Here is a 27,159-nt window from a genome sequence, read left to right as displayed (position 1 = left end):
ACATATTAAAGGGACTGGGTGAGATTTTACTTTTTTCATAATAAAGTATAACTATCTTACTCTTTTACTTGTTAGATTCAGCTCTCAGAAATGAGGGGGGGTGGGGAAACTTTAGGAAGATTAATGCTGGGTGAGCAGCCTGCCTTTATATACATAAAACCATATATAAGGTCATATATAAGGTATCACATGGAGTGGGAATGAGTCATCACCTCGCTCTCTCTCCCCATTGCCTCTCTTTCTTCTCTCTATTCTTTCTTTTTCTCTTTATTCTTCTTGCTGATAAAATGCCACTCATAACAATATATATATGACACAATGAAATATTTGATTTATCACATATCAAAGATGTACCATATTTGAGCCTTATAGGATATACTTTAAAAATATTTTTGAAATTAACACAGCTCATGACTGTGTGAGCATGTAAACAAATAAATAGTCAGTTATATACCACATGTAATATTCTGCAACTGGCCCACTGTAATGCAATGAACATTGAGAAAACCTACCCTTTTCATAAAGTTTGAGCTTATAACACAATATTTAAATGATAGAAAAAACTGCTGTTTGTTAAAAAGGAGAAAAATCTTACTGAACTTTATGCATCTCTGTTAACAATGTAATTGACTCTAATGTACTGGTTAACCTAATGTGTCTCAAAACAGCAGTGGATGGGTCATTTACTGTATATAAATATGTACAGCATGTAAGATCTGAAGAAATTTCAATAGGGAAAATGTGTTACAGTGGTACTTTGGTACTTTGGTATACGTCTGCTTTGGAATAAGTCCAACTTGGTACACATCCTGTTTGGACACAAAAAAAACTTGCTTGGTATATGACCTTTATTTAGAATGAGACTCGCGTGCTATAACTTGTACAGGTCAAAATGAGTCATGACACCACACGGTGCCTTTGTTTACCTCTCTCAAGACAGTGATGACTGCCCATGAGCATCAATATGTCCATTGCTACCATTCAGTGAACAATCCATGCTATAACTTGGTGAATTTTCACGTGATTTTGAGTTTTTAACAAATTTTAAGTAAATTCATTAACTATGAATTCTGAGAAAATTAATGACCCTCCTTTCCAAACAATAACATCTCCTCTTCCCTTCTCAGTACCATCCTAGCAGGTACTCAGCTCTTCTCAGCAAGGCAATGCGGTTAAATTTTCATTTATTTCATCTAATTGCTTTCATATTTACTGTATTTGATGGCATATAACACACATCATTTCTTCATAAAAATGGTTCAAAAAATCACCCTGCATCTTATATGCAAAAGTGAGACCTCCTATAGATTCAGTTTCAAAACTCCCTTAACCCAAAGATTTACACCACCATATTACAGGCAAAGGCGCTATATCATAATAATATGAGCATAATATGAGCAGCTGGCTGCAACAAGGGACCAAGTGCCAACCACCATGAAATGGAGTTTGTAATGTATTGTTTTATAATTTTCCCTAGAAAATTACAAGAAAAATCTTATAAATAACATTGATGTGATTGTATCTCTATTGTGCATGCAGGTAACATCCATTAATTGTAGTAGTGTATACCTCAACAACCATGCTATCACCATCACTATCTCTTTAAAAAATTAGTGTTACACACATAAAAGTTTCCATAAATGACAGTAAAAAAACTTCATTGTGGGGGCACATAAGTTTTCTCTATCAACATGTGTCACACCAACCAGCCCAAACAGTCATACACCATTGCTAATGCCAATATCCTTATGTTTTGTGTCAAGTTATTATAGGAAGCTATGTTATTAAAGCACAGTTATTACTTAACTACTGCTAAGAGAGAGAGAGAGAGAGAGAGAGAGAGAGAGAGAGAGAGAGAGAGAGAGAGAGAGAGAGAGAGAGAGAGAGAGAGAGAGAGAGAGAGAGAGAGAGAGAGAGAGAGAGAGAGAGAGAGAGAGAGAGAGAGAGAGACTATCACAAAGGTGTGCTACCATGGTAATAGTGCTCTCTCTTTCTCTCTTTCATGTGATCTTGAAAAAGGAAGGCAAATCACTTGCAAATCTTTTAAAGAGTAGAAGATAAAAAAATGTTGAGGATAAACAAGATTCTCACTATAAACTGTCTCACTTCCCTGAGACGGTTTATAGTGAAGAGAGAGAGAGAGAGAGAGAGAGAGAGAGAGAGAGAGAGAGAGAGAGAGAGAGAGAGAGAGAGAGAGAGAGAGAGAGAGAGAGAGAGAGAGAGAGAGAGAGAGAGAGAGAGAGAGAGAGAGAGAGAGAGAGAGAGAGAGAGAGAGAGAATGAAGGGGAAATAGTAAAGAGTGCCGCTGAGACAGTGCAAATGAGCCAACAGGAAGCACTAAAATTATTGTCATCACATGTTTTACTTAGCTAAGTCTGTTCTTAATTAATTATTGAGAGATGCTGCTTATCAAAAGATTTTTTTTTTGTTCAAAGGTTTACTGGGCCATGTGAAAGATCCAAAATCTAAAAAATGTTTCCCACTTAACACGCTGCATTATTCCTCATTTTAAACTCTTTAATTATTCAATGTAATGAAATCAGAAGTATGTCAGGTGAAAGCCAAGAAAATGTAGTCTATGATGAGATATAACACACAATTGCACATACTCTGTATAGGACACACTAGACAGGTAAAGTAAAGCGATGGTGAACTGATGCACACACTGTGCTTACCTTTAAGTGCAATTTACTTATTTGTTTACTTTTGGCACTTAGTCCCTTATTGCAGCCAGCTACTCATATGATGTTGATACATTAAAAATGAAAATGCAACCCTGTTCAGTGACATGCCAAGTATGCTGTTAACATCTTAGCAGCTGGGCTGCATTCTTCACCTGCCTCTGTGACAAAGCCACTACCTCCGTTTTATTACTGCAGTCATATAGGATATATATATATATATATATATATATATATATATATATATATATATATATATATATATATATATATATATATATATATATATATATATATATATATATATATATATATATATATATATATATATATATATATATATATATATATATATATATATATATAGGATTGCTATTGTGATTGCTTGTTTTTTGTTCAGCTGTACTGCTAGCTTGCTTTAAACATTACATGCTTAAATACATTTTTTTTTTTTTTCTGAATATGCCATGCTGAAGTGGGGGTACGCCTGTATTATATACCCATGCATTTTATACATCATCAAATACAGGATTTTTTTTCAAGTGAACGGAAAAATAATTTTCCCTTAATCTTTTATGGGAAAAATCTGTTTAGTATACATCCTGTTTATTATTTAATATTATATAAGACACATGGTCATATAAGATACACCCCCATTTCAGCAGGGCATATTCAGGAAAAAAAAATTTGTTATGTATTTAAGCATGTAATATTTAAAGTAAGCTAGCAAGAAGTACAGCTGAACAAAAAGCAAGCAATCACAATAGTAAAAATATCCTACATGATTGTAGTAATAAAACAGAGGTAGTGGCCTAGTCACAGAGGTGAGGCAAAGAACACAATCCAGCAGCCAAGATGTTAACATCACATTTGGCGGATCACTTAACAGGGCTGAGTTTTTATTTTCAACATTTTCTTACATAATATTATGGTTGAAAAATATGATATAGCACCCTTGCCTATAACATGGTGGTGTAAATCTTCAGGTGTATGGGTGATGGAAATTTTTTGATTAAATCTGTGGGAGGGCTCACATTTGCATATATAAGATGCAGGATGATTTTTTTTACTTACTTATATATATATATATATATATATATATATATATATATATATATATATATATATATATATATATATATATATATATATATATATATATATATATATATATATATATATATATATATATATATATATATATATACACATATATATATATATATAAAAAGGTGCATCTTATATGCCATCAAACACGTTAAGTCCAAGGATTTGGAACAGATTAAGGACATATACCAAGGTACCATTGTATTTCATAAGGCCTAATATATATCAAACTTTAAAATGGTGTGAGTGGGAAGGAATAGGAATGTCAGGCAAAGAATGATATTTTTCAAAGAAAGATTCTCCCCGGATTGCATCTAATGAGCTTCTGTGCCTTATAAGACATTAAAAATAATATTAATATACTCTTTTAGTATAATCATGAGAAATTCCATTATTATGATAGATCCAAAATACTATGAGGTCATATACACCTAAAGCTTATTGAGAAACTCAGACTTACTGGTAAGTTGGTGAAGGCAGTAAATGTAGAGGTGAGGAAGGCTATAAGATCTAAAACATATGATGATGACATTCCTCTGGGCTCTGCCAACATCCAGTCGTACGATGCTAAGTCCAAAAATTCATCAATCTTCAGTCTCAAAGCAATATAGATTTGTTCTTCAGCTTCACCTCTTATATCCTTGAACATGGCCTTCCCCTGCAGTCTTCCCAGGCCAGGCTTACTGCTGTCCTCAATGCTTCTGTTATGAAAAAAAAATAATTACTTGGGTATTCATCACAAAATGTTATACATACTAGTCTCTGTTATAATGAGGGTATTCATAAAATTTAAATAAAAACACCTGGATTCGTAAACTATTTTGGCTTTAAAAGAAAAAAAAATTAATTACAAAGATAAAAATATATTCTAGATAAAAGTTAACGACAAGAGAAAAGAAAATCAAATGCAAGCAATGAAGGAAATAAGGTAAAAGGATAGAAAGATGTTATAGCAGCAAGCCTATGAGAGGATGAGAGACTGAGTATTTTAGAAATTCATTTACTGTATAAAAGCAATTGTGACATGTATATATATGCTAAACACTGATATGAAAGTGCTTAATGAGAAAAAAAAAGAAATAGAGCAGAAATTAAAGTACACTAGAATTGTGAAGAATCGAAAGTCAATGAATATGAATGAGATTAAAACTGTAAGTTCAAACAAGTTACAGTTCAATGGATGTGCAAGATCTTTTTTTTTTTTTTTTTATGCACAAGGGGGAAGATCACAGGACTAACACAAATTCAGAAAAAAAATGCTAACTTCTCATAAAAAAATATATAAAAAAATTCCAAGGAAGAGCAATTCTGGTTTCGAGTTGCCTTGAAACCCTTCTCATGAACAAGGTAAAATCACAGGAAGGAGAAATACAGATTTAAGCTGAGTTTCACAGTCCATAAGTAAAGGGGATGAAAGAGTGAAGATATTGTTTTTTTCTTTTTTTTTGTAGGAAGGACACTGGCCAAGGGCAACAAAAATCTAATAAAAAAAAATGCCCACTGAAATGCCAGTCCCATAAAAGGGTCAAAGCAGTGGTCAAAAATTGATGAATAAGTGTCTTGAAACCTCCCTCTTGAAGGAATTCAAGTCATAGGAAGGTGGAAATACAGAAGCAGGCAGGGAGATCCAGAGTTTACCAGAGAAAGGGATGAATGATTGAGAATACTGGTTAACTCTTGCGTTAGAAAGGTGGACAGAATAGGAGTGAGAGAAAGAAGAAAGTCTTGTGCAGCAAGGCCGTGGAAGGAGGGGAGGCATACAGTTAGCAAGATCAGAAGACCAGTTAGCATGAAAATAGCGGTAGAAGACAGCTAGATATGCAACATTGCAGTGGTGAGAGAGAGGCTGAAGACAGTTAGAGAAGAGAAGTTGATAAGACGAAAAGCTTTTGATTCCACCCTGTCTAGAAGAGCAGTATGAGTGGAACCTCCCCAGACATGTGAAGCATACTCCATACATAGATGGATAAGGCCCTTATACAGAGTTAGCAGCTGGGGGGGTTGAGAAAAACTGGCGGAGACGTCTCAGAACACTTAACTTCATAGAAGCTGTTTTAGCTAGAGATAAGATGTGAAGTTTCCAGTTCAGATTATAAGTAAAGGACAGACCGAGGATGTTCAGTGTACAAGAGGGGGACAGTTGAATGTCATTGAAGAAAAGGGGATAGTTGTCTGGAAAGTTGTGTCGAGTTGATAGATGGAGGAATTGAGTTTTTGATGCATTGAACAATACCAAGTTTGCTCTGCCCCAATCAGAAATTTTAGAAAGATCAAAAGTCAAGCATTCTGTGGCTTCCCTGCATGATATGTTTACCTCCTGAAGGGTTGGACGTCTATGAAAAGACGTGGAAAAGTGCAGGGTGGTATCATCAGCGTAGGAGTGGATAGGACAAGAAGTTAATTCTTACATAAAGAAATGAACAGAATAGGAGTGGCAGTGAGTAGAAAGTCTTGTGCAACAAGGCAGTGGGAAGGAGGGAGGTATACAGTTAGCAAGTTCGGAAGAAGTCAGCATAAAAATAGCAGTAGGAGATAGCAAGAGATGTATCACTGCAATGAAATGAGAGGTTGAAGAGATTCAGTCAGAGAGGGGGATGTTAATGAGACAAAATGCTTTTGACTACTCTGTCAAGTGTGTGAGTGGAGCTCCCCATACATAAGAGGAAAACTTCCAACAAAGGCCCCTTTGTACAATTAGCAACTGTGAGGGAGAAAAATCTGGGAGACAACACAGAATACCCACCTTTTGGCAAAAAAATGAATATGAAATTTCCTGATCAATGTTTTAGTGATAGAGAAACCAAGAATGTTTAATGTCGAAGAGGTGAAATATTGTTTGTCATTGAAGAACAGGCAAGCAAAAGTTCTTAGAAAATTGTGTCGAGTGGATATGTGGAGGAATTGAGTTTTTGAGGCATTAAACTTAACAAGCCATGTTCTGACACATTAACAAATTATAAAATGATCATAAATCACACATCCTGCAGCATCCCTTCAAGAATTTTCAGAGTTGGACATCAAGAAAATAATATAGAAAAGTGTAGGATAGAGTCATAAGCATAAGTGTGGGTAGAAGAGTAAGATTAAGATAATTGAATAAGTAAAGAGTAGATGATAGGACAGTGTCTTGTGGAACACCACTGGTAACAGGCTTAGAAGAACATCTACCACTGCTGCAATAAAATATCAATAGAGGTAATCTGTAATGAAGGAGCAGAGAGAGAGATGGAAAGAGTAGGAGGGAAACTTAGAAATCACAGCTTTGTGCCAGACTCTATAAGAGAACTTTTGATATATCTAAAACAACAGCAAAAGTTGCACTGAAACCCCCTGAAAGAGAATGATCAAGATTCAGTAAGGAAAGCCATATATCTTTCATGGAAGCAAGAGAGGTTATAAGAGGATATATATCAATGAATCTTCTTTTAAAGGACAGATTCAGACTTTAGACATGCAGGAAATCAAAGCAATAGGGTAGTACAGTCAGGTCAAAGGAAGAATGAACAGCTGTGTCCTGACTGCCCTAGCCCATACTCAAACCAGGACTGATTGATTGATTGATCAACTGATATTATGGTGCTGCTGCAAAACTTTAAAGAACAAAAATTACAGCAGGATAAAATATTGATATTAAAAACAAAAGTATGGTAAAAATTTTATTTTTAAATACTCAAAATGTGAATATAGAAAACAAAACAGGATGAACCCGAAAAAAAGTTAATGCCAAAAATGAGAAGGATGGTACTCCAAATAATGAATTTAAAGTGAGGGGAGACTTATCCCACTGACCTAGAACAGTGCGTCTAGTGTTGTTCATTATGTGTCCAAGACACTAACTCCACTGACCCAGGTGCCAGGACCCAGTGTTGTTCATTATGTCTTCCTCACTTGCCTCCAGGTTCATTTGATACACGGATAAAGTTTTGCCCAATACTATATTACTGGTAAAACAATTAAAAGAAAAATATTCAAAAGCTATTAATTTTTCCAAAGACAAGCTTTCTCCACAAATATAAGGACCTCATATCCCAGGGAGAGAGCCCTCTCTCTAAGTATCAATGACATATGGAAAGTTCTATCTTAATCGCGACAAGAGAAAAGGTATCGCTCCTGCAGCTCCACCAGACTGGGACACTCCACTAGAAAATGTCACGCAGGGAAGCCACAGAACGCCTGACTTCTGATCTTTCTAAAATTTCTGATTGGGGCTGAGCAAACTTGGTATTGTTCAATGCCTCAAAAACTCAATTCCTCCATCTATCAACTCGACACAACCTTCCAGACAACTATCCCCTCTTCTTCAATGGCACTCAACTGTCCCCCTCTTCTACACTGAACATCCTCGGTCTGTCCTTTACTTATAATCTGAACTGGAAACTTCACATCTCATCTCTAGCTAAAACAGCTTCTATGAAGTTAGGTGTTCTGAGACATCTCCGCCAGTTTTTCTCACCCCCCCAGCTGCTAACTCTGTACAAGGGCCTTATCTGTCCATGTATGGAGTATGCTTCACATGTCTGGGGGGGTTCCACTCATACTGCTCTTCTAGACAGGGTGGAATCAAAAGCTTTTTGTCTCATCAACTCCTCTCCTCTAACTGACTGTCTTCAGCCTCTCTCTCACCACCACAATGTTGCATATCTAGCTGTCTTCTACTGCTATTTTCATGCTAACTGGTCTTCTGATCTTGCTAACTGCATGCCTCCCCTCCTCCCGCGGCCTCGCTGCACAAGACTTTCTTCTTTTTCTCACCCCTATTCTGTCCACCTCTCTAATGCAAGAGTTAACCAGTATTCTCAATCATTCATCCCTTTCTCTGGTAAACTCTGGAATTTCCTGCCTGCTTCTGTATTTCCACCTTCCTATGACTTGAATTCCTTCAAGAGGGAGGTTTCAAGACACTTATTCATAAATTTTTAACCACTGCTTTGACCCTTTTATGGGACTGGCATTTCAGTGGGCATTTTTTTTTATTAGATTTTTGTTGCCCTTGGCCAGTGTCCTTCCTACATAAAAAATAAATAAATAAAAAAAAAGGGGAACTAAGCAATCATCAAAAAATGGTTGTTTCCTGGAACATGAGGTAACCATGAGTGAGACATGTGTGAATTGTCCAGAGATGGGCCAGTGCAATCTCTGAGTGGTGGTCCAGCACATGAACATACATCCACGGCCACAAAGTAACAGAAATTATCTCTCCCATCTTACTGGTGACAACCAAAGCCTTCACCTGCCCTGCCAATTGGCAAGAACTGTCACCCTTACACTTATGATTCCATTTCATGATCATGAAATGGAATGGCATGATCATGAAATGGAATGGGCCTGAAAGCAGCAACCTGAGTTCCTGTATCTTTAGCTAGGTTAGCCTATCAGCCTTCTCATTCTCTGAAACCCCAACATGTGCTGGGAACCAGCAAAACCCAACGTTGTAAAAGGTAAAGCCACTCAAGAAATGATAAAACAAGAAGATGAAGGGAAGGACTAAAATGTTTCACAGCAGAAAGAACACTACATGTCTCTAAAAATTATAAAAGATGAGATGGGAAGAGTAAAAATAATTCCTAAAGCTAGGATAATGGCAGTGACATCACTTTCATACAATTTGCTTTAATATAATGAAGGTGAGGTACACAAGTCAGGTAACTGTCAAATACAAATCCCAGGAAACAAGTTCCCTTCACACAAGAGATTCTTCTACCATAGAGATATAGGTCTGAGTCAGGGTGAACACCACAGAGGCAGTAAAAGTGTAGAGCCACAGTCTTCAAAGCCAAGAAACAAAACCCCTGAGTAGTAGCCCACTGAGAAATCCTATTAATTGCAGAAAATGACAGAAAAGAGACTGACAGGTCATCAACATATAGGCTACCATGGACTCCATCTGGAAACACACTAATGACACTCTTTATAGGAACAGAAAAAGTGTGACACTAAGTATAATTCCTTGTGGCATGCCATCCTTAAGTGGATGAGCTTCGGACAGAACGCCACCAATCTGTACCCATAAATATACGACAAGATAAAAACTGCTGTATAAAAATAGGAAGTCACCCACAGAGACTGAACTCGGACAGACTAATTAAAATGCTGTGTCATATGCTTTCTCTAAGTTAAAAATACTGTTACATGGTGTTGTTTATTTGCAAATGCTTCACAAACAGAAGATTCTAGAGACAATAGAGCATCACTCATAGACCACATTTTCTGGAAACCATACTGAGCAGGGCACAGGTAACTATCTCTCTCTGAGTACCACATTAGCCTGGCATTTACCATCTTTTCCAACAACTTACAAATGCAAGAGGTTAGGAAACTGGGCAATAATTGGTCACCAGCTTATGATCTTTCCAGGCCTTGAAATAGGGATAATTACAGCAACATCCCAGGAAAAGGAAAAATCACTGACATTCAAATAAAGTTAAAAATTTCTATTAAAATGAATAAGCTCTATCCAACATGTGGCATAAAAATGCATATGGGATGTCATCAGGGCCTGGTGACAAATCACTGCATTGTGATAGAGCCATCTTTAGCTATGAGATATAAAAGGGGGCATTATAAGACTCACCCTCATTGGAAGCAAAGTTTACTCCCTCTGATTCCATATGTTGCCAATGGTGTACCATAGGAAAATCAGGATCCTTCCTAGAAACACTCACAAAGTGATCAAATACGCAAATACATCAGCAACCATCTTGGGATCAGGCACCATCTCACCAGCATGAGACAAAGCAGGAGGGGATGGATGTGAAAACTTCCCAGACATCTTGCAAACTCTGTTCCACACTTGTGTAAGTGGGGTATGAGCTGTAACTGAGTAAACATAGTCTTTCCAAGATGTTCGCTGTGCATTCTTTAAAACCTAGTGAGCCTGGGATCATGCCTGTTGGAAGGTGTCCATGTACTGGGGGTTCCCATGATGCCAGCAGACAAGAGATGGCAGCATGCTTCAACAAGAGTAGCAGAGCAATCATTGTTCAACCAAGGGATCAGACATTTGGGAAAACGTCCAGACTTCCTAGGAATGGATTGGAGAGTAGAAGATTGTAATGATCAGATGTTTGGGAAAACGTCCAGACTTCCTAGGAACGGATTGGAGAGCAGAAGATTGTAATATGTCAGTGAAATATGTCACAGCCTCATCAGAGCTTCCAAAGTCAGCCAACAAACAATTATGTAGAATTCTGTATAAAAAAAAAAAGAAAAAAAAAAAAAGCTGTCAATCAATATCTAGATGCCACTGGAGAACACAAGACCTTGGTTCAGATTCTATCAATTCTAATATTATAGGAAAGTGATTGCTGACATATAAATCTGGTAAAACCTGCCAATTCAAATCTAAAAGACCATTAGGAGAACTGAGAGAAATATCAATAGATGTAAAAGCACCAGTTTGACCTTGAAAATGTGTTGTAACCCCTAAATTTAAAATTCCCAACTCTTCATCCTCAATAACAGAAGCGAGTAAAACACCCCTGGGGTTGATTATGCTGCCACCCCAAAGCAGGTGGTTACAATTAAAATCTAATAAAAGTAAAGGGGAGGGTAGGTCCCTCACAAGATGGTTGTATAACACCTCTTTAAAAAGATTTTGACTTAAACAGCTTGTAGAGAAATTTGCAGTTGAAGGTCAATGTAAGCTATGTCCTTGCAGACCAGAATTGCAGTGCCACTATGGTGGCTTTACCTGAGATTAAAATCAGAATAACATACGCAGTATCTGGAAGGAGCAGAAAGAGCCAAGTCTCCCACCATTGTCTATTGGAGACACACTCACTGGAGAAAAATGTGATAAGAGGAGACTCAACTCCTCTCAGGATGCACACAAACCATGACAATTCCACTGAAGGATCTTGAACAGTCTTTTTCAGGGAAGCCCCTGAAAGGAGCTTCCCTTTTCCAACTTTATTTGGTTGGCACAGCTTATCCAGTCCTGCATCGTTTTTGGAAGCAGAAACCAGAGATTGTGTACCCACAACGTGTCCCTGAAACTACTGAAGAGACTGGAGGAAGAGGATTCCTTGAGACAGATGGATTGGTATACATCCAGACATGTAGAGAAACCCTCCAAACCCATATCAGATGAAGATTAATCACTTTGATTATTAATGTCCAGCTCAGGGCCATCTGATGCTTCCAAAGGGATCTTTATAAGGGAAACACCCACTGAGTCAAGAGACTCAGCAGATCCCTGGGAACATTTCTGGTGGAACTGAGAAGGAACTTTGGGAAGTTTATTTGTATGTGTCTGTTGACGTTTAAAAACCTTGGGAGGTGTTTGTGGTTGAGAATTCATGGGGGCATGGATTTCTGCATTTTGAACTCCTGTACAAGGAGTCTATGATGTAGTTAGTGAAGATGCAATGGAGAGTTTTGCTGAAGATGCAGAGGGCTTATCTGTGAAATTTTTCAAAACAGAGAACTTGCTACAGAGAGTAAATGAAGGACTGACATTCTCACAGGAATGGGAGGAAACAATTGGTTGAGAAAGGTGGGAAGGTTACAACCATATTACCTGTAGGAGAGGTGGAAGAACTAGAGTGGAGGGAAGAGGCATATGTCTTTGCCCCACCATCCTTTTCTCTAAAAAGGGGTTCCTACTTGGCACTACCAAGACTAATCAACTGAAGAACTGAAGAACGTCCTGTACAAATTGTCTCTTGACTCACACCCTACTCCTGATTGTGAATCAGAACCTTATTACTTCTACTGCAGGGAAGCTCACATGCTATGTTTTTCCTTTTTTTATATAGGAGGGACACTGGTGAAGGGCAACAAAAATCCAGTAAAAAAAAAGCCCAGTCCCAGAAAAGGGCCCAAAGCAGTAGTCAAAAAATTGAAGGATAAAAGTCTTGAAACCTCCCTTTTGAAGGAATTCAAGTCATAGGAAGGTGGAAATACAGAAACAGGCAGGGAGTTCCAGAGTTTACCAGAGAAAGGGATGAATGATTGAAAATACTGGTTAACTCTTGCATTACAGAGGTGGACAGAATAGGGGTGAGAAAAAGAAGAAAGTCTTGTGCAGCAAGGCTGCGGGAGGAGAGGAGGCATGCAGTTAGCAAGATCAAAAGAGTAGTTACCATGGAAATAAAAAGAGAAGAATAAGAAGAAGGAGTAGAAAACAGCTAGAGATGCAACATTGCAGACGTAAGAGAAGCTGAAGACAGTCCGTTAGGGGAGAGGAGTTGATGAGACGAAAAGCTTTTGATTCCACCCAATCTAGAAGAGCAGTATGAGTGGAATCCCCTCAGACTTGTGAAGCATACTCCATACATGAACAGATAAGGCCCTTGTACAGAGTCAGCAGCTGGTAGGGTGAGAAAAACTGGTGGAGACGTCTCAGAACGCCTAACTTCATAGAAGTTGTTTTAGCTAGAGATGTGAAGTTTCCAGTTCAGATTATAAGTAAAGAGCAGACCAAGGATGTTCAGTGTAGAAGAGGGGAACAGTTGAGTGTCACTGAAGAAGAGGGGATAGTTGTCTGGAAGGTTGTGTCGAGTTGATAGATGGAGGAATTAAGTTTTTGAGACATTGAACAATACCAGGTTTGCTCTGCCCCAATCAGAAATTTTAGAAAGATCAGAGGTGTTCTGTGGCTTCCCTGCATGAAATGTTTACTTCCTGAAGGGTTGGACATCTATGAAAAGGCATGGAAAAGTGCAGGGTGGTATCATCAGCATAGGAGTGGATAGGACAAGAAGTTTGGTTTAGGTCATTGATGAATAATAGGAAGAGAGTGGGTGACAGGACCCTCAGGAACACCACTTAATAGATTTAGGAGAAGAATGGTGACCATCTACCACAGCAACAATAGAATGGTCAGAAACGAAACCTGAGATGAAGTTACAGAGAGAAGGATAAAAACCATAGGAGGTTAGTTTGGAAATCAAAGCTTTTTGCCAGACTCTATCAAAAGCTTTTCATATATCCAAGGCAATAGCAAAAGTTTCACCAAAATCTCTAAAAGAGGATGACCAAGACTCAGTAAGGAAAGCCAGAAGATCATCAGTAGAGTGGCCTTGACAGAACCCATACTGGCGATCAGATAGAAGGTTGTGAAGTGATAGAAGTTTAAGAATCTTCCTGTTGAGGATAGATTCAAAAACTTTAGATAGGCAGAAAATTAAAGCAATAGGATGGTAGTTTGAGGGATTAGAATGGTCACACTTTTTAGGAACAGGCTGAATTTAGGCAAACTTCCAGCAAGAAGGAAAGGTAGATGTTGACAGACAGAGTTGAAAGAGTTTGACAAGGCAAAGTGCAGGCACAGAGGCACAGTTTCGGAGAACAATAGGAGGAACCCCATCAGGTCCATAAGCCTTCTGAGGGTTTATGCCAGTGAGGGCATAGAAAACATCATTGCAAAGAATTTAAATAGGTAGCATGAAGTAGTCACAGGGTGGAGGAGAGGGAGGAAGAAGCCCAAAATTGTCCAAGGTAGAGTTTTTGGCAAAGATTTGAGCGAAGAATTTAGCTTTAGAAATAGATGTGATAGCTGTGGTGCCATCTGGTCGAAATAAAAGAGGGAAAGAACAAGTATTGGCAGCATTATAACCATGAAACAGCAGAAGTCAAAACTGACATAAATGAAGGGCTCCAGTAGAGGCATCCATTGTAAAACATATACAGTAGTTCTTATTAGGGGTATTCACAAATTTCAGATTAAGACAGTGTAAAATCTTTTCACACCATACGAAAATTATTTCTTCATTAATAATTACCCAAAATCCATTGTTACGACCACAGATTCTGCCCCTCTCACTGCTACCTTTAATTTGGCTAGCTTCCCTAGACTACCATCTACGTAGTCTAGTGAAGAGCTTAAAATCACTTTTACAGGCTCCTTCTGGTCTCCTGTAATGCTTAAATATACTGCTGCAACACCAGGTTTAACCCTCTTCACAGATGCCACTAGCTCAGATCAGCCTCCCTAAACTACTTCCTCCATAGGCTAGTGCGGGGTCCACAAATACATTTACAGGATATGAGAATGCCACCCTGTTTCACCTACCAACAGGGAAGGGAGTATTGCAACTGCAAAACAACTCCAACTTGCTGGCACAGCTACGACAAGGGGCAAATGATTATGAGGACTGTAGTATTCCATGAGCTACCACCCAAACGAAAAAACAAAACCACCTACGCTCATAGAATATTACTTCCTCCTGCTGATCAATTCCATCTCCAGCTTCCCAGAAGACGGACAAGACCACCCCAACAAGATATTGCCCATGGAAGGAGTAGACATTACTGCACAGCAGTAGAACTCTGAGGTCTGGGACCAGAGCTCTCAACACAGCTCCAGATCCCAGTTGCATTTAACAAAACAAAATACTACAGATACAAGAACAAGCAGCCCACAGACAAAAGAGAGAGCCAGTCAACCGCTATCCGATACACCAAAACACAGCCCATAACCAAGGAGTCAGAGTGAAAGATATTTACTATATTTAAGAGGCACAGCAACAACAGGAAGGCTCCTAGAGACCCCTATTTCTTACAAGCTTTGATTTCCAAATTCCCCCTCTTAGCTTCTATCCTTCTCTCTGTAACTTCTTTTCAAGTTTCCTTTCTGACTGTTCTATTGCTGCTGTGGTAGATGGTCACTGTTCTTCTCCTAAATCTATTAACAGTAGTGTTCCTCAGGGTTCTGTCCTGTCACCCAATCTCTTCTTATTATTTATTAATGATCTTCTAAACCAAACTTCTTGTCCTATCCACTCCTACGCTGATGATATCACCCTGCACTTTTCCACGTCTTTTCATAGACGTCCAACCCTTCAGGAGGTAAACATTTCACGCAGGGAAGCCACAGAACACTTGATTTCTGATCTTTCTTAAATTTCTGATTGGGACAGAGCAAACTTGGTATTGTTCAATGCCTCAAAAACTCAATTCCTCCATCTATCAACTTGACACAACCTTCCAGACAACTATCCCCTCTTCTTCAATGACACTCAACTGTCCCCCTCTTCTACACTGAACATCGTCAGTCTGTCCTTTACTTATAATCTGAAATGGAAACTTCACATCTCATCTCTAGCTAAAACAGCTTCTATGAGTTGTCTAGGTCAGTTTTTCTCATGCCCCACTGCTAACTCTGTACAGGGGCCTTATTCACCCAAATATGGAATATGCTTCACATATATGGGGTGTGGGGAAGGGTTCCACTCATACCACTACTTTAGACAGGATGGAATCAAAAGTTTTTCGTCTTATCAACTCCTATTCTCTAACTGACTGTCTTCAGCCTCTTTCCCATCACCACAGTGTTGCATCTCTTGCTATCTTCTATCGCTATTTTCATGTTAACTGCTCTTCTGATCTTACCAACAGCCTGCCTCCCATCCTCCCACAGCCCTGCTGTACAAGACTTTCTTCTTTATCTCATCCCAATTCTATCCACCTCTCTAATGCAAGAGTTAACAGCTCTTGAAACTCCCTGCCTGCTTCTGTATTTCCTCCTTCCTATGACTTGAACTCTTTCAAGAGGGAGGTTTCAAGACACTTATCCTTCAATTTTTGATAACTGTCTTGACGTCTCTTTTGGGACTGGCGCCTAAGTGGGAGTTTTTTTTCAGTTTGTTTCCCTTGGCAAGTGACCCTCTTACATAGAAAAAAAATCTATATCAGCTGGGATGTACTGCTTTAACTACATAAATAATTTCTGATCAAACTGAAAGCCTTCTAAGCCATATCCACCTTAGTCTCCTCACCTTGACCCGTACCCATGTGTCTGTCTCCAGGGCTGAACGAACACAAACTGTTCATGGGAAAGCTTGTCTCAGGCAGTGACTCATGCAGGGGAGAAGGGGGAGGAACAAAAGGTAACACACCACCTACCTGCTCACTTTCACTCATACTAACTTTGCCCCACAGAGACTGGTATCTTTATAAAATAACTGTGAGCAAACTACTAAGCCTGAATGGATTCTAATTACTCTATAAGCAAGATGAATTCTTCAACTATAAAATATGTGTGACTCAATATGAAAGAACAACAGGAAGTAAGGAAGTTTAATAATGGAAAGATAGTAATTATATGCTAAGAATCTTACAGTAAACACATGGGGAGTGGCCAGGCACTCATTGTGCCTCTGGCATCTTCTGTCTTCGTTTTGCTCTCTCTCTCTCTCTCCCTCTCACCCTCTTCCTCGCTGTTCTCTCTCCCTACGCCTCTTCTTTAGTAATTTACACAGCACATAACACCATGGATATATGAGCCTCATCCCTGTTTAGTAAACTGTACCATAATTGTATAGCAGTGGTTAAGCAAATTCCTCAGTTGGAGAAAAAGAATATTGTACTTCAAGCTGAATCTGGGAAATGGAAAGGTGAAGCATGAGAAGTACAGGATTATTACAGATGGTGCCAAGTAAGAATGACGCAAGTTTCCCGACTGCTGATGCCTTTATTGGCAAACCAACTTAAAAAATTAAATATTTTTTTTCCCTAATAATGCACAGGGCTGAATAATATGAGGACTCTAGGTCCTATTCTAATGATAAATATTTTATGACTGTTCAGACTGCCACACAATGTCATCTTACCCAGTCAGCTTGGCTACATAGTGTTCCAATAGGACATTAGCATGCTCCAAATGTAGTGTGTTGATAGTGATCTGAATGAGCTGAAGCAGCCGCAGTCCAGGTCGCTTGATCAATGTTGCCAGACACCCACTTAATGTTCGAGTCAACAGGAGGTTGGTGGACTTTCGAACCATATCCTCCTTTTCAGTTTGACTGTGGAAAGGAAAGCCATTATTGTAACTCAAAAGCTGACTCTTTACTTCTTTACATGAGAAGAATATGCCTGGAATTGCTATCATAACAAAGCAGTGACTTGTCATAGATACAAGAAAAAAAAATCTAATAACTACAAACTCACTTCTAGATAGGATTTACATATAAAAGTGATTATGTATTCATTAACATCTCAATGCACACCAACAATGGTGTTGGTATGCACTGATTTACGTTGTATGTAAAATGTGTCTCTTGCTGAACAGACATGTTTCAAATAGATGGGAGATGAGAGTACTTCTGGTCTCATGCAAACTAAATTTCTTCCTTTCACTGATACTCTCTAGTATCAGTATTCACTAGACTCAAACTTCTACTTAACAGTCCTCACTTGCAAAGTACACGGTACAAAACCAAGGAGATATCTGCCTGAAACATCATTACCTTTTGCTAAATACTTTTCACACACCAGTCTCACAGCAAACACTTGGTCCCCACATTGTTTTTTATAGACACACTATTCCACATAAACACTCCCTCTATTTTCCCTAGTCCTCTTCACAACCATTTACCATACACTTCAACTACAGCACTCAAAAAACTTATGCCTCATCACACATATCACCCTGTAAAGAACCATTCTCCCACTCAAGCAACACCATACTGTTAATGAAACACAATCTTCAACATTACCATACACTCAACAACACCTACACTAATCTGACATATAGATAAATGTAAACTAATATCAATATCATTAGCATACCACAATGTTTATGAATCACCTATACCACTCAGCACAAAGAGGCTACAGTAATGCAATCATACTACTCTCAATATTGGAACACAACAGCATTGTCAACATTATGGAGCACACCAGCATTGTCATTATTATGGAGCACAATAGCACTGTCAGCATTATGAAGCACACCAGCATTGTCAACATTATGGAGCACACCAGTATTGTCAACATTATGGAGCACACCAGCATTGTCATCATTATGAAGCACACCAGCATTGTCATCATTATGAAGCACACCAGCATTGTCATCATTATGGAGCACACCAGCATTGTCATCATTATGAAGCACACCAGCATTGTCATCATTATGAAGCACACCAGCATTGTCAACATTATGGAGCACACCAGCATTGTCAACAATATGGAGCACACCAGCATTGTCAACATTATATAGATATCTTTTACTTTTTTTAAATACCACCATACATGGCACACAACTATAAAATAAAAATAAAAATAATAAATGAATAAACAAGGCAACTTTGTAAAATGGCACTAGTTAATTTTGTTCCCCCTATAGAAAGGATTTTCAGGCACATATTCCTCCCATCTACAGAAGGGTCTTCTGAACATATAGAACTATAAACAAAAATAAGTGGGTAGAACTACTGGGTTTTATCTTCTGCACAGTAAGGCAGGAATCTCTTGGTTATGTCCAGTACTTCTGTTGGGTGATTAGGAAAATGCAACGATCTCAATTCTGAACACAGAATTTTACCCATTACAAGTCACAAAGATCTCAATTCATAACTCATTATCACTTTACAGGTATTTAATACAATCTCTATTTATCACCATCATAATCATCAGTTTCTATGAATCTAAAGCAGGACATTGGTCTCCTCCAAGCTTTTCTTTAATTTCTGTCAGTTGCAAGGGCCAAATTTAAGATATGGGAATTCTGGCTTGGGATTTAAGCCAATGCCACCACAAACTAAATTAATAAATTTTGGTGAAGAAACACATTTGATGATGATCTGCCTAGTAAGATTGCATCTGTCAAGTTTATCTTCACTGATCATTAGAATATACAAGCATCTTACAAGATAGTGGTTCTCTGATAAAAATGATACCCATTATTCAAAACAAGGAATCCCTTTCACACATTTTTCATACTTAGTATGCATGGTTTGAAGTTTACAATAAAAGTTCAGACTATCCATATGACCCTTCTTACCTGAGATTTAAGTCCTCTGAAAACTCAAGGCAAGCAGAAATGTACACCTTCACCTCCTGAAACACTTTTGGAACCATCATAGAGAATGGGAAGCGTTTGGGAAACTGTGCCTGTTCAAGGTTGCGGTCACGGTATGGGAATATTTCTGTAATGCGGCTGAACTCCTCAGGTGTCTCAACTTGAACTGGGTGGTAGTTATCCTTCTCAAATATATCCCTGAATACCTGCAACAAAAGAAACTATCAGTCTACTGAACTCACACTGGAATTTTTAAAAATGAATTAGCAAGAAATACAAACTGGTCACCTTCACAATATAGATAATTCTCTCTCTCTCTCTCTCTCTCTCTCTCTCTCTCTCTCTCTCTCTCTCTCTCTCTCTCTCTCTCTCTCTCTCTCTCTCTCTCTTTATATCTCACTACATGGTTGCATGTATCACCCTTGCTTACCAAATGGTAGTTCTGTAAGCTGAGTGATTTTTAACAACTTCATCCTGGCCCAAATCTTAAAGGTCACTTAATGTGACCTATGGTTGTATTCAAAGTGATTTTGTAGTGATGGTGATGGTCTGTCTGTATTCACATTCTATGGCATTTGCACAAAATACTGGAATAATCACATGTCACTTTTTAATCAAGAGAAAGTAGTAAAGATATTATTACTATTTTGTTAAATATTATCATTCATGGTTACATTTTTCACAACCACATAATGTTGAAAATACTGTAATGGATAATGTCATCAAATATCAACAGTAATCCAGTTGATAACAAAAAAAAAAGTATATACAGACATTCCCAATTTATGAACATTCAAGTAACAAACTCCTGGATATACAAACATAAGGCAGTCCTGAACCACTTGTAGCATCAAGATCAAAATCACTATGCTACACTGCCCACCACTGCATCACACTGAACATGACAAAAGAAACTCAAACAGTGATAGGCTATGCAGTAAGACTGTGATATAAGTTACTGTGTGGCACTTGTGATGTAAGTGATATATGGTGTGACTGGAAGTGATACGGATTGGCGAGTGACTGGGTGTGGTATGGGCTCGTGTGGCTGGTATGAGGTGTGGCATGATGTGGCTTTGAACCTATAGTGAGGCTGGGTGTTATGTGTGGTGTGGTTGAGTCTTGCATGTAGCATGGTGTAGAGGATGAGATGTAGGTTGTGATATGGCTCAATGAGATGTTGGTTGTGGTGTGGCTGGGTTTGATGTGACTTCATGTGGTGACTGACAGTGATATGATTTGTTGTATGACTAATTGTGATGTGTGGTGTGATGTAACTGTGTGGCTGAAACTGGCTCAGGTGAAGGCCAAAATCAAACTTAAGATGCACCATGTTGTTTACACTCAGTTACACTGCCAAATCATGCCAAATATGAGGACAAAATACATACTCACACAGTGTTAGGCTATAGCTAGCACTGTGCCTAACAAAAATAAGTGTTTTTCACTGTTTTAAATATCCCAAATTTCATGATCCTTGATTGTAGTGCTATGGCTTGGGAAAAAAAAAACAAGTGTAAAACTCAGGGGGGCACTGTACACCCAAAATATTTTACAAATTAACTACTTATAAATATGACTTATGAACCACCTTCTGGAGCAAGACTCATTCATAACTTAGGAGAGTGCTTGTATATATGCGCAATTGGTCACTGATAATGCAAAAAATTCTAACATAAACCAAGTTCAATGCAGGGGACTCAAAACCCTTAAGCTGGGATGGCCACAACAATCCAGAGAGAAGTCCACAATGTGGGACAGGGTAACACTAATGCATGGGAGGGTGTGGGCCACCACTACTGCCACCACTGGCAGTGATAGTACTGAGCATAAGAAAAAAGTTTTGTCATTCATAAAATGAAAAATATGAAAGGTATGTACCAGAGAAGAAAATAATCAGACTAAAGAAAAGGAAACTCCACTGGAAAATAAGAGACGTTAGAGAATTTAAAAATTTTGCATACAAAACGCTTTAGATTTTTATTTGCGCTTTAAATTTTTATTTTATTTTTTTATTTATTTATTTTTATTTTTTTATGTAGGAAGGACACTGGCCAAGGGCAACAAAAATCCAATAAAAAATATGCCCACTGAAATGCCAGTCCCATAAAAAGGTCAAAGCAGTGGTCAAAAAATGATGAAAAAATGTCTTGAAACCTCCCTCTTGAAGGAATTCAAGTCATAGGAAGGTGGAAATACAGAAGCAGGCAGGGAGTTCCAGAGTTTACCAGAGAAAGGGATGAATGATTGAGAATACTGGTTAACTCTTGCGTTAGAGAGGTGGACAAAATAGGGGTGAGAGAAAGAAGAAAGTCTTGTGCAGCGAGGCCGCGGAAGGAGGGGAGGCATGCAGTTAGCAAGATCAGAAGAGCAGTTAGCATGAAAATAGCGGTAAAAGACAGCTAGACATGCAACATTGCGGCGGTGAGAAAGAGGCTACAAACAGTCAGTTAGAGGAGAGGAGTTGATGAGACGAAAAGCTTTTGATTCCACCCTGTCTAGTAGAGCAGTATGAGTGGAACCCCCCCAGACATGTGAAGCATACTCCATACATGGACGGATAAGGCCCTTGTACAGAGTTAGCAGCTGGGGGGGTGAGAAAAACTGGTGGAGACATCTCAGAACACCTAACTTCATAGAAGCTGTTTTAGCTAGAGATGAGATGTGAAGTTTCCAGTTCAGATTACAAGTAAAGGACAGACCGAGGATGTTCAGTGTAGAAGAGGGGGACAGTTGAGTGTCACTGAAGAAGAGGGGATAGTTGTCTGGAAGGTTGTGTCGAGTTGATAGATGGAGGAATTGAGTTTTTGAGGCATTGAACAATACCAAGTTTGCTCTGCCCCAATCAGAAATTTTAGAAAGATCAGAAGTCAAGCGTTCTGTGGCTTCCCTGCGTGATATGTTTACCTCCTGAAGGGTTGGACGTCTACGAAAAGACGTGGAAAAGTGCACGGTGGTATCATCAGCATAGGAGTGGATAGGACAAGAAGTTTGGTTTAGAAGATCATTAATGAATAATAAGAAGAGAGTGGGTGACAGGACAGAACCCTGAGGAACAACACTGTTAATAGATATAGGAGAAGAACAGTGACCGTCTACCACAGCAGCAATAGAACGGTCAGAAAGGAAACTTGAGACGAAGTTACAGAGAGAAGAATAGAAACCGTAGGAGGGTAGTTTGGAAATCAAAGCTTTGTGCCAGACTCTATCAAAAGCTTTTGATATGTCCAAGGCAACAGCAAAAGTTTCACCAAAATCTCTAAAAGAGGATGACCAAGACTCAGTAAAGAAAGCCAGAAGATCACCAGTAGAGCGGCCTTGACGGAACCCATACTGGCAATCAGATAGAAGGTTGTGAAGTGATAGATGTTTAAGAATCTTCCTGTTGAGGATAGATTCAAAGACTTTAGATAGGCAGGAAATTAAAGCAATAGGACGGTAGTTTGAGGGATTAGAACGGTCACCCTTTTTGGGAACAGGTTGAATGTAGGCAAACTTCCAGCAAGAAGGAAAGGTAGATGTTGACAGACAGAGCTGAAAGAGTTTGACTAGGCAAGGTGCAAGCACGGAGGCACAGTTTCGGAGAACAATAGGAGGGACCCCATCAGGTCCATAAGCCTTCCGAGGGTTTAGGCCAGCGAGGGCATGGAAAACATCATTGCGAAGAATTTTAATAGGTGGCATGAAGTAGTCAGAGGGTGGAGGAGAGGGAGGAACAAGCCCAGAATCGTCCAAGGTAGAGTTTTTAGCAAAGGCTTGAGCGAAAAGTTCAGCTTTAGAAATAGATGTGATAGCAGTGGTGCCATCCGGTTGAAATAGAGGAGGGAAAGAAGAAGCAAAGTTATTGGAGATATTTTTGGCTAGATGCCAGAAATCACGAGGGGAGTTAGATCTTGAAAGGTTTTGACATTTTCTGTTAATGAAGGAGTTTTTGGCTAGTTGGAGAACAGACTTGGCATGGTTCCGGGCAGAAATATAAAGTGCATGAGATTCTGGTGATGGAAGGCTTAAGTACCTTTTGTAAGCCACCTCTCTATCATGTATAGCACGAGAACAAGCTGTATTAAACCAAGGTTTAGAAGGTTTAGGACGAGAAAAAGAGTGAGGAATGTACGCCTCCATGCCAGACACTATCACCTCTTTTATGCATTCAGCACACAAAGACGGGTCTCTGACATGGAAGCAGTAGTCATTCCAAGGAAAATCAGCAAAATACCTCCTCAGGTCCCCCCAACTAGCAGAGGCAAAACGCCACAGGCACCTTTGCTTAGGGGGATCCTGAGGAGGGATTGGAGCAATAGGACAAGATAAAGATATGAGATTGTGATCAGAGGAGCCCAACGGAGAAGAAAGGGTGACAGCATAAGCAGAAGGATCAGAGGTCAGGAAAAGGTCAAGAATGTTGGGCATATCTCCAAGACGGTCAGGAATATGAGTAGGGTGTTGCACCAATTGCTCTAGGTCATGGAGGATAGCAAAGTTATAGGCTAGTTCACCAGATGGTCAGTGAAGAAAGAGGAAAGCCAAAGCTGGTGGTGAACACTGAAGTCTCCAAGAATGGAGATCTCTGCGAAAGGGAAGAGGGTCAGAATGTGCTCCACTTTGGATGTTAAGTAGTCAAAGAATTTCTTATAGTCAGAGGAGTTAGGTGAGACGTATACAGCACAGATAAATTTAGTATGAGTGACTCTGTATTCGTAGCCAGATGGTGGAAAACTCGGAAGATTCAAGAGCGTGGGCACGAGAGCAGGTTAAGTCATTGCGCACATAAACGCAGCATCCAGCTTTGGATCGAAAATGAGTATAGAGAAAGTAGGAGGGAACAGAAAAGGGGCTACTGTCAGTCGCCTCAGACACCTGAGTTTCAGTGAGGAAAAGAAGATGAGCTTATTGTATTACTGTATTACTATTATCATCTTTATGTTAAGTATGTATAGTATTATTCCTGTAAATAATACTATCATAGGCTTTTTAAATAATTCCATACTCAATGTGGAATTTTAAGCTTTTCTGTAAATATTTGTTTAAAAAAAAAAAACTTAAATGGCAAGGATAAAGATGCCAGGTTGGGGAGATGGTAAGGTCCTGAGACTGCACAATAACTACTTCATTCATTCATAAATAAAAAGACAAGATGACTGATGCTCTCACTAATGCCAACAGTCCCATGGCTAACATTCCTCCATTTGAAGTTGCATTTTCCCATGTTGAATATCTTAACAGTAAAAACCATTCATAACAATAAAATTTAAAGACATCTATTTGGTATAGTATTCCCTATTACTTATGGCTCATAAAGTCTAATTCCTATAGTACATTTCTTAAGTCAATTTACTGATAGGCTACATTAAATTATGTATGTCATATAACCAGCAACATTTTATTTATAATCTAAATCTTACCTGGACCCACTTCTGCATTAATATAATCTAGTCTTACCTGGACCCACTTCTGCATTAGTACTTCATTATAGTGATCCTTCACCTCCAGCAGTAGCTCATGCAATGGGGTCACTGTATAGCCGTAGTTCTGTAGCCAGATAAAGGAATAGATTACAATCCTAAAAATACTGGGTATTACTTTCCTCAATTTATCAAATTCAATAGTTTTTTTATTTTTGTATTTTTATGTAGAAGGGACACAGGCCTAGGACAACAAAATTATAATAAAAAAAAAGGCCCACTGGGTTGCCAGTTCCTGAACAAAGTAAAAAGCAGTCATCAAAAATTAAAGGATAAGTATCTCAAAACCTCCATGAAAGAGTTAAAATCATTTTAAGGAGAAAATACAGAAGCAGGAAGGGAGATCCAGAGTTTGCCAGAGAAAAGGATGAATGATTAAGAATACTGGCCACAGGAGGAGGGGTGGCATGCAGTTAGCAATATCACAAGAAATAGCATTAGAAGATAGCATGAGATGCAACATTGCAGCTATGAGAGAGGCTGAAGACAACCAGTTAGAGGAGAGGAGTTGATAAGATGAAACACTGTTGATTCCACCCTGTCTAAAAGAGCTGTATGAGTGAACACCCCACACATGTAAAGCATACTCCATACATGGATGGATAAGGCAGGGGAGATGAGAAAAACTAGCAGACAACTCAGAATACCTAACTTCATAGAAGCTGTTTTAGCTAGAGATGAGATGTGAAGTTTCCAGTTTAGATTATAGGTAAAGGACAGACCAAGAATGTTCAGTGTAGAAGAGGGGGGACAGCTGAGTGTAACTGAAGAAGCAGGGATAGTTATCTGGAAGGTTGATAGATGAAGATTTGATAGATGAAGTTTGCTCTGCCCCAATCAGAAATTTTAGAGATCAGAAGTCAGGCATTCTGTGGCTTCTCTGCATGAACTGCTTATTTCCTGAAGGGTTGGACATCTACAAAAAGACATGGAAAAGTGCAGGGTGGTATCATTAGTGTAGGAGTGGGTAGGATAAGAAGTCTGGTTTAGATCATTAATGAATAAGAAGAAGAGAGTGGGTGACAAAACAGAACCAGGAGGAACACCACTGCTAGTATATTTAGACAGCAGCATAAAACAGTCAGAATGGAAACTTAACCCTATTGTCTGAATTTTCACCCTTCCCAACCAGAGAGTCGTGTATTGAGTACAAATAAACATCACTGGATGAACAAAATTCTACAGATCACATCATGGAAAAAGGCCACAACATATCATACAGTGGCATTACGTCCAATTACCTATAGTGTAGTACATATTAGTACATGCAATGTTGGACATGATTTTTCCTAACACCATTGCTCATATCTGCTTCTATTGGTGTTTCATATCAGATGGATATATTCTGCTCATGCACACACATGCACACACACTGAATGACAGCCAATGTAGCCACCGTTAAATGATGTTATGCAGAGGAAGAGAGGAAGCTGGACATCACACGGTTATGTCTGGTTTCATCAAACTACCAGATGATGATTAGAAAAACTGAACCTAACATTGAGTAAAAAAAAAAAAAACACTGCTGCAACTCTAGAGTATAAATTGGTTACAGTAGACTATGCACAAAATATGAAAAATAAATAAATAAATAAAAGTGAATAAATATTTTCTTTCTATTTCTTCAAGTTCCTATTATTCCTGTTATGTTTCTGGCATTGAATTATCAGTCACCATCTCAGAATCAGCACATTTTGTTATCTTATTGGTATATGACACGTAACAATACAAAAATGAGGTGCTGATGAGTGACAATAACATAAAGCTTGCTGGTGTAACAATGGAGTGCAGGGAGACAAGGAGAGCAATGGTTTCCTTTGAACTAGTAATTCAATCATGTTCTTGATTAGCAACTATGTCTTGTGAACACCACAATGGGCTTAGTTTTCATAAATATCATTATTGAAGCTTGATAATATCTACTAAGAGGAGCAGTGGCTTCACCTTCCATCAAGGGGGAAGCATGGGCTTGCACCCTATATTTCTATAGTATGTAACACACACACACACACACACACACACACATTATTATTATTATTATTATTATTATTATTATTATTATTATTATTATTATTATTTCAGTAGATAAAGTTGTGAGAGAGAGAGAGAGAGAGAGAGAGAGAGAGAGAGAGAGAGAGAGAGAGAGAGAGAGAGAGAGAGAGAGAGA

The 27,159-nt window shown here is 38.7% G+C and overlaps 1 protein-coding gene across 7 annotated transcripts in view; it reads right to left on the bottom strand.

The window, feature by feature from the left end:
- LOC135099746 (exocyst complex component 6B-like) overlaps nt 1–27,159 on the bottom strand; it is a 155,482-nt gene that overhangs the window by 52,341 nt on the left and 75,982 nt on the right. For 6 of the 7 annotated variants that reach the window (XM_064002245.1, XM_064002248.1, XM_064002251.1 and 3 more), the window contains exons 9-12: nt 24,970–25,059; nt 19,513–19,736; nt 17,342–17,533; nt 4,249–4,489 (exon numbers count right to left, since the gene is read on the bottom strand). In XM_064002245.1, the coding sequence (XP_063858315.1) occupies nt 4,249–4,489; nt 17,342–17,533; nt 19,513–19,736; nt 24,970–25,059 (747 nt within the window). The remainder of the gene's footprint in view (nt 1–4,248; nt 4,490–17,341; nt 17,534–19,512; nt 19,737–24,969; nt 25,060–27,159) is intronic. The other variant, XM_064002250.1, reaches the window with a different exon arrangement.

The sequence above is a fragment of the Scylla paramamosain genome, chromosome 4, assembly GCF_035594125.1.
Source record: "Scylla paramamosain isolate STU-SP2022 chromosome 4, ASM3559412v1, whole genome shotgun sequence".
Classification (NCBI taxonomy): domain Eukaryota; kingdom Metazoa; phylum Arthropoda; class Malacostraca; order Decapoda; family Portunidae; genus Scylla; species Scylla paramamosain.
This window is presented reverse-complemented; position numbering and strand designations above follow the sequence as displayed.